The sequence below is a fragment of the Sesamum indicum genome, linkage group LG3, assembly GCF_000512975.1.
Source record: "Sesamum indicum cultivar Zhongzhi No. 13 linkage group LG3, S_indicum_v1.0, whole genome shotgun sequence".
Classification (NCBI taxonomy): Eukaryota; Viridiplantae; Streptophyta; class Magnoliopsida; order Lamiales; family Pedaliaceae; genus Sesamum; species Sesamum indicum.
Window position 1 is genome coordinate 15,311,503 of NC_026147.1, and position 14,885 is coordinate 15,326,387.

The window sequence follows — 14,885 nt, forward strand, 5'->3', positions numbered from 1 at the left end:
GATATCGGCACCGAGGAAGTCCAGGCTCATGACCTTCCCCCAGCTCGAGGTGCTTCCCCCAGCATCGAGATGGTCGGATCATTGATCGAGGGTGGAGCTGCGGGTCCTAGTCGCCCCCGGAAGCGCAAGCATAGGTCGCCCTCTAAATCCAAGCCTGGGGGACCACACATTCCCAGGCGATCTGAGGAGGAGTTCGCAGCCGCTCGAGCTGCGGAAGATGAAAACCTGAAGTCTTTGAGGGAGGTCGAAGAGTGGGAGGTATCCGCTTTTGCTGCTCACCGCACCGATTCTCAAAAGTCTGCTGAATTGACGGGGGCTCGGCTAGCACCTCACTGGAAGGTCTCGGACCATAGCACCATTTTGAACAGTGAAGCCGGACAGGAGTCCTATGAGATCTACAGGCACACCAGTCTGCCCCGTGACCAAGCCGCACTTCTATCTTATCCATATCCTCGACTGGAGCAGCATGGTGCCCATGCTTTGGCACAGGTAATTGTTTTTATCTCCGCATCCACCCTGATTTCTTCTAACCTTCATTGCAGGCTAGTGCTTTCCTGCGATCATTATCTTTAAAATGCACTGTTCAACGCAAGCGTCGCTTGGAGGCCCAGGAGAAGTACCGAGAGATTCGGAATGATTGCCGGGCGAAAGAGAAAGAATGGGCGGAGGAACGTCAGCGCCTTGAGGAGGCAAAGGCTCGTCTTGAGGCGGAGGTCGCTCAGATGAAAGAGGTCGCTGAAGCCCATGGTGCCGAGGTAGCCAGAGCCCGTGAGGAAGGTCAGATGTCGGGTTTTTCTGCTGGGCAAGAGGCTGGTCTTGTCCAGGGTCGCATTGAAGGTCGTGAAGGTTTCTTGAACTCTGCCGAGTTCGCTGATAGGGTTCGCAGTGCTAGGTTGGATGGAGCTCGGGATTTCCTGAAGACCCCAGTTTTCGATACAGCAGTTGAGATCAAGGCGAGCATCTACATGACGCAGGGTTTCAACAAATGTAAGGCTCAGGCCATCAATCTGAATGCATTTGCTGAAGGGTTCGATCAGAACAAGCTTAACCCCTTTGTAGATGAGAACTTCCAACCCTATCCTGAAGAGCCATCTCCTCAGATCGAAGGCACCAAGTTCGCGAGCTTGATGGATGAGGTGGAAGCCTTGGATGAATGAGCTTGACCTTGTGACCCCATGACCTGCATCTCTGCAAATACTTAGGGATTTTTTGTATAGGCACAAAGTTAGTGAAACAATTGTTTTGACTATACACTGATGACTTGGAATTTTGCTGTGTTTACTCAACTTTTGACAATCCAGTGTATAACAACTTTTTGATTACTCAAAGATTGTGTGAATGGTTGCCCTTGAATATTTGCGTTTATACGACAATGAAATATCAATAAAGTTATGAACATGTTAAAATACACATGACCACATGAACTTAAGAATTGTGAATCTTACTATTTTTGCGATCCTCTCTAGATCGAATGATCAGATCTTGGGATCGTTGCGGATTACGATCTTTCTCAGATCGAATGATCTTTTTCAGATCTTGTGATCTTTTTCAGATTCTACGATCTTTTTCAGATCGAATGATCTTTCTCAGATCTTGTGATCTTTTTCAGATGCTACAATTAAATATAAGCAAGACGCTAAATTGAAAAGAGATAGGTAGCAAGAAAGGAACATGGTGATATTATACGCCAATGATCTTTTTCAGATACAATATACATGAGCTCTCGTCAACTTCGAGCTGGACTATTTTCAGGTACAAAAACGATCTCTATCAAATGACCTTTCACAGGTTCATAACTATGCGTAAAATTTCTTCAAGTTTTGGACATTCCACGGTCGTGGTAAGTCTCGACCTTCCAGATCTTGCAATCGATAGGTGCCTCTTCGCTTGATCTCCGTAACTTTATAGGGTCCTTCCCATCCGGGGTCAAGTTTTCCCACATGCTTTGATACCTCCACCTTCTTCAGCACGAGGTCTCCAACTTGAAATTGTCTGGGCCTCAGATTTTTGTTGTAACTTCTCATCATTAAGTTTTTATGGTGCAGTATCTTGGCATACGCGATCTCTCTTTTCTCCTCAATTATTTCCAAGTCCAAGCAGCGCTCCTCACGATTAGTTGCAGGATCATACATAGCAACTCGGTGTGATTCCTCGCCTATCTCTGCAGGAATAAGAGCTTCAGTACCAAATACAAGGCAAAAAGGAGTTTCACCTGTGGAGGATCTAGGTGTAGTTCGATATGCCCACAAGACTCCGGGTAATTCATCTAACCATGATCCTTTTGAATTTAATCTTGTTTTCAAATGCTGAAGGATGGTCCTATTAACAACCTCGACCTGTCCATTCGACTGTGGATGCCCTACTGCGGTGAAGTGTTGCTGAATTTTTAACTCCTTGCACCAACTCGTGATTTTCTTTCCTTGGAATTGAGTGCCATTGTCTGAGATCAAGATTCTGGGGACCCCAAACCGACATATGATGTTTTTCCATATAAATTCGATCATATGGCCCTCCGTTACCTTAGCCACAGCCTCCGCTTCTACCCATTTAGAAAAATATTCTACAGCTACTACAATAAATTTCTTTTGAGATCGAGCGGTGGGGAAAGGTCCTAAGATATCTATTCCCCATTGATCAAAGGGACAAGCGATCTTAACTGGTTCCATTTGGGCGCTAGTGTGTGGATCTGTGCTGCGAACTTCTGGCAGGCTACGCATTTCTTGACCAACTCTTTTGTATCTTTCACCAGTGTTGGCCAAAAATACCCTTGTCTGATAACTTTTTGGGCCAGTGACCTTCCCCCAGAATGATTTCCACAACTTCCTTCATGGATTTCCCTCATTACATATTCAGCTCTCTCAGGATCAAGGCATTTCAACAATGGACCCTCTACAGTTCTTTTGTACAGTTGCTCGTTAATCAATGTGAAACGAGGTGTCCTCATTTTCAATCTTCTTGCAGCGATGGGATCAGCTGGTAAAATCCCATCTCTCAAGTATCGAACAATTTCGTCTTTCCATGACGGCTTCTCGTTTGCAGTATTAATATCGACAACTTCAGCGATCGCGGATGTTTCTTTGATCATCACTGTGATCTTGCGATCTTTAATTCTCGATAGAGTAGCTCCGAACTTCGACAAAGAATCGGCTCTATCATTCTCATGTCTTGGGATTTGATGCACCTGGCACTTGTTAAATTTGGACATTATGGATTTCGCCTTGGTATGATAGAGTATCATACGCTCTTCTCTGGTCTCATAGGTCCCCTCTATTTGCAGCGCAACAAGTTGTGAATCGGTAAAGACCTCCAGATCTTTCGCGCCCGCTTCCAGTGATAATTCTAAACCCATGATGAGGGCTTCATATTCAGCCTCATTATTAGTGACCGGAAAAGATAATCGTGCAACGACCTCGATCTCTATATTTTCCGGACCTTGTATTAATATTCCGATTCTCCCGTTTCCCGCGTTAGAAGATCCATCTACATGCAACATCCATTTGCCTGAACTAGGCTCGGTTTCAGGCTCGTCCACGAATTCGACCATAAAGTCTGCTAATACTTGTCCTTTTAACGCCGTACGAGCTTGGTATTCGATGTCGAATTCCCCCAGTTCTACTGCCCACTTCACGAGCCTACCTGATGCCTCAGGTCGCGCCAACACATTACGGAGCGGATGATTGGTTAGAACAATAATGCGGTGACCCTGGAAATAAGGTCGCAGTTTGCGAGCTGTTACAATGAGCGCAAGTGCCAGCTTCTCAATCTGCGCATATCTTTTCTCCGCCCCATGTAACATTTTGCTTACGTAATATATCGGACTTTGCACTCCCCCTTCTTCTCTGACCAAAGCCGAACTAATTGCATTTTCTGAGACTGCCAAGTACACGTATAACACCTCATTCCCTTTGGGATTTGCCAGCAACGGTGGTGAGCGCAAATATGTTTTTAAATCTTGAAACGCTTGCTCACACTCCTCCGTCCATTCGAAATTCTTGGTTTTTCTCAGCACTTTGAAGAATGGTAGGTTTCTATCTGATGATTTTGAAATAAAACGATTGAGAGAAGCAAGCTTACCGGTTAGTTTTTGGACCTCTTTGATGTTGGTTGGTGATTTCAGCTTCAGTATGGCTTCTATCTTTTCTGGATTCATCTCGATCCCACGTTCGCTGACCAGATAACCCAGAAATTTTCCCCCAGCTACACCAAAGGTGCATTTCATCGGGTTCAGCTTCATTCTGTACTTCCTGAGGGTCGCAAAAGTTTGTTCAAGGTAAGCTATGTGATCCTGCGACCTTGAACTTTTCACCAGCATATCGTCAACATAAACTTCCATAGTTTTTCCAATCTGGTCCTCAAACATTCGGTTCACTAAACGTTGATATGTGGCGCCTGCGTTTTTCAGCCCAAAGGGCATTACCTTATAACAATATATTCCTCTTTCTGTTACAAACGAAATTTTATCCTGGTCTTCTTCTGCCATGAAAATCTGATGGTAGCCTTGATAGGCGTCCATCATGGAAAATAATTCGTATCCGGCGGTTGAGTCCACTAATGCATCAATTCGAGGAAGTGGATATGGGTCTTTCGGACACGCCTTATTCAAGTCCGTGAAGTCTATACAAACTCTCCATTTTCCTCCTGGCTTGGGAACTACCACAACATTGGACAACCAATTTGTATATTGGACTTCCATAATGTACCCAGCGTTTAGCAATCTATCCACCTCTTCTCTAATCACCTGATTTTTTTCCATGCTGAAATTTCTTTTCTTTTGCTGCACAGGTCGCATGGTGGGGTCTACATTTAATCTATGAACAATTACATCTGGTGCCACGCCTACAAAATCCGACGAGCTCCATGCAAAAATGTCAGCATTTTTGCGTAGCAATGATATCATCATGGTTTCCAGTTGTTCACCTAATTGCGACCCTATCCTGGTGGTTTTAGAGGGATCTCCTTGGATCACCTCTACGACTTTATGCGTTTCAGCTGGTCGAATTCTTTCGAACTTTCCGTCAGATATTTGGCTACCCCCTTCGATCACATCCAACTTTCTTCTTTTATCCGTGGTCTCGCCCTTTTTCAGGGACAGATTGTAACATTTACGTGCTTCCTCGGGATCGCACACTACCTCACCTATTCCCGTTCTGGTTGGAAATTTTACTTTCAGATGATATGTAGACACTATAGCTCGGAATGCATTCAGCCCAGGTCTTCCAAAGATCACATTATATGCAAAGGGTGTGTCTACGACTAGGAATTTGATCAACGTTTTCCTTCGAGGGTCTTCTCCCATAGATACGGGTAAATCAAGGGTCCCTAACGGAACAATCTCAGTGCCACCAAACCCAACTAACGGGGTCCTTACTGGTTCTAATTTCGCATTTTCTAACCCCATTTTAACAAGAACATCCCAAAGGATGATATCTGCAGAACTCCCGTTATCAATCAAAACTCTCCGGACAGTGAAATTAGCTATATCGAGTTTGATCACCATGGGATCGTTTTGCGATCTAACTCCTCCAGCCACATCTTTGTCCTCGAATGTGATCTCCTCCTCTGGCTCAATACTTGCGATTAATTGATTATGTTGAACATTTCTATTTTGCCGCTTCCTTGACCTTCTTGAATCTCCTCCTTCAGGTCCTCCCGCAATGGTATAAATAACACCTTTCACAGGCGCATTTCCTCCCAGATTAGGTTCTTTTACTACTCCTTTTCCTTTGTCTTGCCTTCGATCGGGGCTTCTGGACCTGCTTCTGCGAGCAACCGTTTCTTCCGCTCGACATTTCATTACTAGCTCTCTAAAATACCCTTGTCTTATCAACCTTTCAATTTCATCTTTCAATTGATAGCACTCCTCTGTGTCATGCCCACGTTCGCGATGAAATTTACAATATTTGCCTGAATATTTCTTAGCAGGTGTAAATCTGGTGTGGCGTGGCCATTTCAACATATCTGACTTCTCTACAGTCAGCAGTGCTTTGGTTCTTGTGGTGTTCAGCGGTGTGTATCGATGGTATTTTGGTCGGTAGGTGAGGTCACGAACGCGATCACTATTTTGCTTCGGATCTTTTCCAGGTTCACGGTCGCGGGTTTTTCCGGCACCTAACCACTCCCCGTCCTTCATCGCATTCATTTCTTCCTCATTAATGTATTTCTGAGCTAACCGCATTAACTGCTCAACATTAGTCGGCGGGTCTCTTGCTAGAGCTAAAGCGAATGGCCCTTTTTTCAAACCATGAATGAGGATACTCACCATCATATCAATCCTCAAGTCTTGGACCTCCAAAGTCTCATTGTTGAATCTGCCCATAAAATTTTTTAAGGTCTCATTCTCCTTTTGCCTTATGGTAAATAGATAGGTCGCCGACCTCTTCTGCTTCCGTTTACTTGCAAAATGGAAAATGAACTTCTGTACCAACTGTTCATGAGATTCGATACTACCCGGTGGCAAGCTCATGAACCATTCCTGTGCCTTCCCCATTAAAGTAGTTATAAACAATTTCGCTTTAATAGGGTCTGATTGTCCGTAAAGATTCATCACCAGATCAAATGCGGACCCATGTTCTTGCGGGTCTTTTAGACCGTCATATTTTGGTAGGTCTGGCATTTTAAAAGTTGTATTCACAATTTCCCTCAGAATTCTGTTACAGAATGGCGAGTGTCTGTTCTGAGTCACCAACTCTCCTTTTCGTTTCAGCTCATCAATTTGTTTTCCCAGCAGATGAATCTGTCTGCCAACGCTATCGACATCTGCTTTCGAGATCGCAGGTTCTCGTTTCCGCCATCACCTAGCGAACTTGACCCTACTTCAGAAGGGGCCACCATGCGTCCCCTCTCAGGGGCTCTTCTGCTCATTCCTTCAGAAATTCGTTCAGTCTCCTTTTCTCGTATCATTCTTCGCTGGGCATTTTCATTTTCAGCAGGTTGTGTTCTTTTTTCATATGCCAAAATGGCATTCCTACTTGCTTCCTCCATCATTCGTTGCAATTCTCCTTGTGTTAATTGGACTATTCTTTCATTCCCCCCTCTCGGGGTCTCTTCGATGGCTCGCCTACCACCTTCCGATCTATCCATGTTTTGGTTTTATGTTTTATCTCCAAAATCATTCCCACAGACGGCGCCAAACTGATCCGCCTCGATCACGTTTGACCTTGATTAATGACCACGACCACCCACGTCACCGAGTTGGACCTGTTAACTGGAAATAAAACACAAAGCTGATCGGGATCGTCCCGACGACGCTCCGATGCCTAAGTCAGATGAGATCGAAAAGAATACTCAGCGACCCAAAATATAAGTGCAGATGAACAGTGTACCTTCTCTCAATGGACTTAGGGTATTTATAAGCGTCTGGAGATGGGACCCTCCTGGGGGACAGGTGTCAACTTCGGGTATGCCCATGTAATGACTCAGCCCTTTCTCCTTTGGACACCTGTCCGGTGGATAATACGGGTCGGATTCGGGTTTATGGGGCCCGATTTGAGACGTCATCAAGCCACAATGTGCCACGTGCGACCTGCGACCTTATTACTTGGCGACCTTCTTAAAGCCTTTTTTCCCCACCGACCTGCGATCTCCCGTGCGACCTATGTGCAAAGTCATGTTTTGCTCATTATTTTTTTGAGATATCCTCATCACCTTGGAAGCGCCAGATTGTAGCTGCTGAATTGAGGATTCAAGGAATGAGGAGGATTGGGAATTTGGATGCACAAAGTTTTGGTTATTAGTGGAGATTGACATATAGAAATAGGATTTTATTGAGTAGATAGGATAATTTTGCTTTTCAGAAGTAGGATCTATATCGATTATCTAAATACAATTTGTTGCTTTATTAAATGAGAAATTATAAGTTCTCTTGTTTACTGCATTTAGAATTGTAAGCAAATTATTTTAATAATAAATAAATTCCCGCTTTGGCGATGTTTTCTTTAAAAAGAGACAAAAACGCTACACAAACAATTTGATATCTATTTTTTGGAAAAAAATCCAATTGGGTTGTCAATGCGAAAAAAAAAAAATTCAGTTTTTTCTACACTATAATGGTCACGGTCTATAAATCGTGATAAATCAATACTATTAAACATAGTTAAATAAAATCAAAGCAAAAATTTAATATTTTACCGCGATTAATCAATATTTGCACCTTGTTATTAAAATTCGAGTATTAAAATATTTTTTCAAATATTACTCTTATGTTTGGACTTTGTGTTTTAAGTGTTTTGAAGATAGAGAGAGAAAAATAGAGATAAGTAAGTGTGTGTTGAAAATAGATGATATGTTTGGATTTGTGTTTTGGGGTAATTTAAAATATTTTAAAATAAGTTGTGTGGGTTTGATGTTGGAATTTGGAGACAAAAATCACTGTTCATTGTCAAATCATATATCTTTTATATATAAAAATGTATATATATAAATATTTTACGTTTAATATTATATTTTGGGGAGACAAAAATAACTGTTTATTATCAAATTATATCTGTTTATATTATATATATAAGTGTGTATATATATTATATAAAAAGTTGAAAAATAAAAAAATCACACAGATAAGGTGTAAAAACACAAAAACAAACGTAGATTTTATTTTATCTTATCTCGAAAAATGCAAAAATATGATCCAAACTACGAATTCAACTTTCATATTCATTTTCAAGCACTCCCAATTTTTACTACGATATTTTTTATATCTGATTCCCGACAACAAAACACAGAAGCTATTGTAAACACTCAAATAACATTGTGGATGGAAATGTTTAAGTAGTAATATGGAATAAGATTTTGTGGAGCATCAAAATCTTAGGAAATAATCATCAACAGTTTATTTATTTACTTGTTGACTTTATAGCTCTATTCTTAAATGGCAAAAATCCCAACACTTGATTCGCAGAGTACAACTCATCAATGCACCATACCGTATAAAAAGGACAAAGGGCCGACCCCCATATTTTTTTTTTAAAAAAAGTTAATTTTAAACATTTTATTTATATTTATATCAATATAAATTTTTTTTTTACACACACAAATAATGGCTAATGACAATATTGCATCGATTTTAAATATGATAATTATTTTATTAATTAGATAATTTTAAAAATTAATTTGTATTATATATATTTTTTTTTTACAAAAAGTCATTCCACGTTATTTTGACACTACTACGTTAATATTGTGTCGATTGTATTTTAATTTTTTTTTATTTTTAAAAAATATGAGTTATTGAGTTATATATTTTATTTTTATTTATAATATATTTTAAAATTTTTAAAAAAATATTTATTATATACACATAAAACCGGTGTGCGCAACGATTGGTTAATATAAAATGAAGATACTTTTCAGCCCGCCAAATAAAAGTTTGTGAATTGTGATATCGCTGCATTAATTTTTTTAATTGGATCGGTAATAATTTTAAATTAATTTTATTTAAAAACTATAATTTATTAATATTTATAATATATTTAAATATAAAAGACTCTTTATTACATGGTAGGGGTAGGACGCGTAGTATATTAATAAATCCGTCGTCTACTCAAGTGAGGAAACACTTACAGGGCTCCTTGAATCTCTCTCCCTCCACCCTCGTTCGAAATCTCTGTCTTCTCACTACCCCAAATTTAGAGAGAGAGAGAGAGAGAGCAATGGCGTTCGTGTCTTTCCTTGGGAGGGTGCTGTTCGTGTCTGTCTTTGTTCTCTCCACTTACCAAGAGTAATGCCTCTCATTTTCTCTCTCTCATGCTCAGATCTGCGCTACTTTTTACCGTGTATGTGTGTGCTTTTTGATGCTTCGTTTTGTATGTCTGTGCAATTGTTGTGATTCATCTGTATCTATCTTTAAAAAGCAGAACTGGGTTTAGGTTGTTTTCATCCTCTGGCTGTGGTTTGAAGTGATTGTCTCGGTTGGATCTGATGGATCAGCACTGATTTTTCTGTTGAAGATTGTAAATTTATTTGATGGGATTTTGGATTTGTATTTGCTTGATTTATGAGACTAGTCTCCTTTGACTTGGATGAACATTCTTTACTTCAGTTCCAGGTTGAAGTGCTGCTTGACTGATTTACTCCTGGTTCCTCTCTTTTTGTTTTCTTTTACATTTAAATTCTCCTTTTCCTTTTAAAATCGGATTTACGATTTCTGGAAATTCGAACTTATGGTTGTTTAAATGGAAAAAAATCTGAAATAAGTGAGACCACTTAGTGCAAAATCTAACAATTGTGGGATTGCCCTAGTGTGAGTAGATCAGCAGAGTAGATGGTCCCGTGTAGATTAGACTCATGTTCTTCAATAACGCTACCATCTTTTGCGGGACACTGATTTTCTTCTTTTTAATGTTTATGAGAATATGTCGGATTTAAGTTGTTTTGGGGTTGTACCTAATGAAATTCGTTGTAAAGCCGCTTAACTATCTTTAGAATTTAACATTGGAAGATGCTGAAATATGTAAAATACTTGGAAATCTTTGACGAAAGTGGTTCAGGCTGGTGGTCAGGGTTCTATCTTGTTACCAAGACCAAATGGTGTTCCGTATATTATTGCGATTGAACTTTCGTTGTTGGCGATTCCCAACTTGGATTCTTCGTTGAGTTTTGATATGTCCAGAAAAGATGAAGAGAGTAGATGAAAATAAAGGAAAAATAGGTTGTCATTTGACCTACATCCGCAATGCCCAAAGGGATAGAATACACTCATGCTATCTTAATGTGTCCAGGCTGGTGCCCAAGATTCTATCTTGTGACCAACTGCTATTTCGAATATTATTGTGTTTGAGCTTTTGTTGCCGGCGAATCCCAACTTCTATTCTTCGTTGAATTTTAATATGGTGAAGTGAGTACATGAAATAAAGGAAAAAAATGTGGCGGTGTCATCTGACCTACATCTGGAATGTCCAAAGGGCTAGAATACACTCATTCTATCTTAATGTGATATTACAATAACCATTTATTTATGTAGGTGAACATACACATGGACAATACTAAATGGAGGAAATCGCTGCAAAGTCAAATCATGATCACAATAGTTTTAGTTGTTTAAATTGATGTGATCTTTCAATTGTTTCAAAATACCAGCTGTGTCATGACATATTTAAATGCGCTAATGTGCTGTTTGTGTTGGCTTTTGAAGTAACAAGAAGTGACTTTGACTGCTTAATTCGTTATTTTCCTGGATTTGTTCAGTGTTAATAGAGTGGACTTGCATATTCCTAGAAGAGGAAATTGGTAGTTTATTTGTTAGCTGTCATAATAACTTGCTGGTTCTGAGACTAGAAAGTGTTGTTTCTTGTTATGCTAAGCATGGATTTTCTGATGTAAGCTGAAGTGTTTTTGTGGTGTAAATCTTTAATGGTTCTCCAAACTTGTATACTTGTAGCTTTTCTGATACTCATTCTGCAATTCATAGAATAATTTTTGATGTGGCCATGATCATTTGATAATGCATCAACGTCTTGTGGGCTGATTAATGATAAATCAACTCCTTTTCTTTTATATGCATGATAAAAGCTTCTTTAAGTTGTTTACTGCAGCCATTAGTTTGCACTTGGATTTTTTCACATCATTTGTGTACAAGACATGTAGTACTTAAAGAGTTTGGATACTTGAACCTGTGCCTCTCTTAGCCCATTGATATATGTGATACACTTAGTCATGCATTCCATGATATACGCTTTTGTTGTAGGTTCAATGAATTCGGAGTTGATGGTGGGCCAGCAGCAAGGCAATTAAGGCCAAAGTTCAATGTCTTCTCGAAGCATGTGGCAACTCAGACTGGATTTCAACTGCCGCATGTAGAAGTAAGAAGCATTTTCCATATGTTCTGCGTGATTGCAGATCCATATGGTAGTATTATATATACATCTGGTGTCATCAGTCTATAACTTTGGAAATTTATTATTTCAGATGAAACATTTGATATTGGGAGCCATCATCATGAAGGGGCTTGGGAGTCTGTTGTTTGTCTTTGGCAGCTCATTTGGAGCTTTCATTCTGGTAAGCACATTATAACACATTGTTCAGTTACTTATCTTGTGAACTTGATAATTGTTACGAATCTCTCTCTCTCATGAACGCACAGCTTCTGCATCAAGCAATTTCAGCACCCATCTTGTATGATTTCTACAACTACGATGCTGACAAGAAGGAATTTGCTCAGCTCTTTGTCAAGTTCACTCAGGTGTGTATCAAGCTCAAAACCATGTGGTTCTATAAAGTGGTGGTAACCAAGTCTTTAAACATGTGATTTAGTTATTTTATCATGTTGAGATGCTCACCAATCGTTTAATCTTTTGACTAGAACTTGGCACTGCTCGGTGCACTGCTTTTCTTCATTGGCATGAAGAACTCAATGCCAAGGCGATCGGTAAAGAAGAAGGCTCCCAAAGCGAAAACAAATTAAGAGGACAAACAATGATGATCAGTTGTAGTCGGTACATTAATTTATCTTTGCAATTTGCCCGATCGTTATCAGAATCAGTTTTTGTACGGTTGTACGATTAGCAGCGCTTGAGGGTTTCCGTTTTTGTTTATCTACTTTTTGGCAACCATGTGTATCTTGGCCATGGTACCTTTCTGAATCCTCCTTGAACTTACCTGCTACAGTTGAGGAATTAACCACAGATGAAGGAATTGGCATTGACAATTTTTTCTTTACCTTTGAAATTCTTGGAATTATTGCTTTTCGGGTGACCTGATTGGATCCATTCCAGATGAACTTCACTGGTTTTGATACTGGTCGATTTCGGGCAATTACAACCAAAGTTTGAGGCTCAATTAAATCTTGACCACACCAATGGATCAAAAAGAACATTGCTAGGTTATGAAATTGAATCATAATTTAAGCATGAATTTGATGGTAGTAGATTTATAATTCGATTATGAGGAACAAATTAAATTTGCATCTCGATGGGATTATGCTAATGGGTTTACTTTTAGATAACAGCTACTGCTCAAATCTAATATTCTGAACAATGATGTTTTAATTTACTGGTTAAAGTTGAGGTTTTGTAAATAAGTTTGAATTTATGGGTTCGAAACTCATCAAATATGTGAATACTGATTTTACTTATTGTGAGTATTATAATGAATATTTGTCTTATTTATAGTGGCGACCGTGAAAATTGCTGCCCATTGAAAAGATACAGAAAGGATCAACATTAATGGACCTTCCTTGTAATGAACAATAAAATAAAATTATTTTTTTATTTAATCTAATCCAAATTGTATGCATGTTGTTAGGGGTGGGCGTTCGGGTGGGGTAGTTGAGGTCCCGTCCTTATTCGATCAGATTTGCGTTTTGTTTTTTTTTTTTTTTAGTTTTAAAAAAATTCGGATATCAAGAAATTGGATCAGTGTTCCAGTAGGATTTCTCTATTCAAACTTGTATCCAAAAAAAAAAAAAAATTATGTATTTTTTTATGTTTGAGTCTAAGGTTATATTACATTGTCTTCTCTTTTTAGCCTTCTATTCTTCTTCTTCCCTCCCAACCTCAACAAAAATCTCTTCTAACTCTAAATTTATAAAATATTATAAGAAAATGATGGAATTAAAATACCAAATTTAATGGTTAGTATATTTTTTTTTCTTTTGTTGTTTAGTTAATTATATATTCAAACTTATAATTATAATGTTTTAAAGGATAAAAAAGTACTTATATTATACATAAATTACAATAAATTCTTTCAAAATTTGTCATAATTACAAATATACCTTCGTTATTAAAAAAATATAAAATACTTTTCTAAAATTATAAATAGCCTAACAAATACCTCTTTATGCCAATTCATTATAGGGGTATTTGTTAGCGAACTAATAATTTAAAAAAAAATATAATTTTATAAATTTAATCATATACTACCAGCCAAACAGAATGGTCCAATGTTTTGATAGGGTCAGCAGATATCCAAGGACTGAGAAACCTAGGGCTAGGAGTAGGGGCGCCTAAACTGCTCTGTTCTTTGTCTCTACTCACTTTGTCCCACTATGTTTTATCTTCTACTCACTTTTCCCAAGAATTGTGTTTTGTTCCACCATTCGATAATTAGGGGAAATTATTTAAAAAATACAGACAAACCGCGGTCAGTTACATAAATTAGGAATTATTTAGAATCCTTTGATTGAAACTCGAGTTCATAATTTAAAATTTAAAAAAAAATACAAATAATTTTTATATATTATAAATTATTTTATATAAAAAATTAATAATTTATTTTTATTTATTTTTTAAAATATAATAATAAATAAAGTAATTTATTTTATATTTAAAAAAATTATTTTATATTTAAAAAATAAATTATTTTATATTTAAAAAATAAATTATTTTATTTTAAAAAATACAAAGAGATAAATTGCTATTTTAAATATAATAAAGTAATTTATTTTATATTTAAAAAATAAATTATTTTAAATATAAAATAAATTATTTTATGAATTGTTGTATTCTAAAAAATAAAAAAAATAATAAATTGCTAATTTTTTTATAATGTAATAATTTATACATTTATAGTATCACAAGAATTACTTATATTTTTTTTTCTAAATTTTGAATTCTGGCCTCGAGTTTCAATCAAATGATTCCAACACTGTCGCAAACTTATCAGTATGGTTCATTGTATTTTTTTAGAATTGCTTAGAAAAATATAAATTATTATATTTGTATGTTTCATTGTATTTTAAAAATTAATATAGTTTTAAAAATAATTAATTTATTAATTTATTAAAAAATAAAAAAATAATAAATTTGTGAATTGAGCCAAATTGGCCCAATTCACAAATATTAATTGTAATTGACTGTGAATTACAATTCGCAAATTAAATAGATATATATATTTTTTATAAATAAAAGCAGCTACCGCAGTCACTGACCGCGGTGGCATACAAATTGTTTTTT

At 37.7% G+C, this 14,885-nt stretch overlaps 2 protein-coding genes across 2 annotated transcripts; one reads left to right on the forward strand and one right to left on the reverse strand.

The window, feature by feature from the left end:
* LOC105158536 lies at positions 1,797 to 7,080 on the reverse strand. Its single transcript, XM_011075318.1, has 3 exons — positions 6,746 to 7,080; positions 2,796 to 6,647; positions 1,797 to 2,739 (listed from the first exon to the last, which is right to left on the reverse strand). The coding sequence occupies exons 1-3, from the start codon at positions 7,078 to 7,080 to the stop codon at positions 1,797 to 1,799; spliced, it is 5,130 nt and encodes a 1,709-aa protein (XP_011073620.1).
* Positions 9,526 to 12,666, forward strand: LOC105158445. Its single transcript, XM_011075211.2, has 5 exons — positions 9,526 to 9,712; positions 11,678 to 11,792; positions 11,899 to 11,988; positions 12,074 to 12,172; positions 12,293 to 12,666. Exons 1-5 carry the CDS (start codon positions 9,645 to 9,647, stop codon positions 12,392 to 12,394), a joined length of 474 nt encoding a protein of 157 aa, XP_011073513.1. The 5' UTR covers positions 9,526 to 9,644; the 3' UTR covers positions 12,395 to 12,666.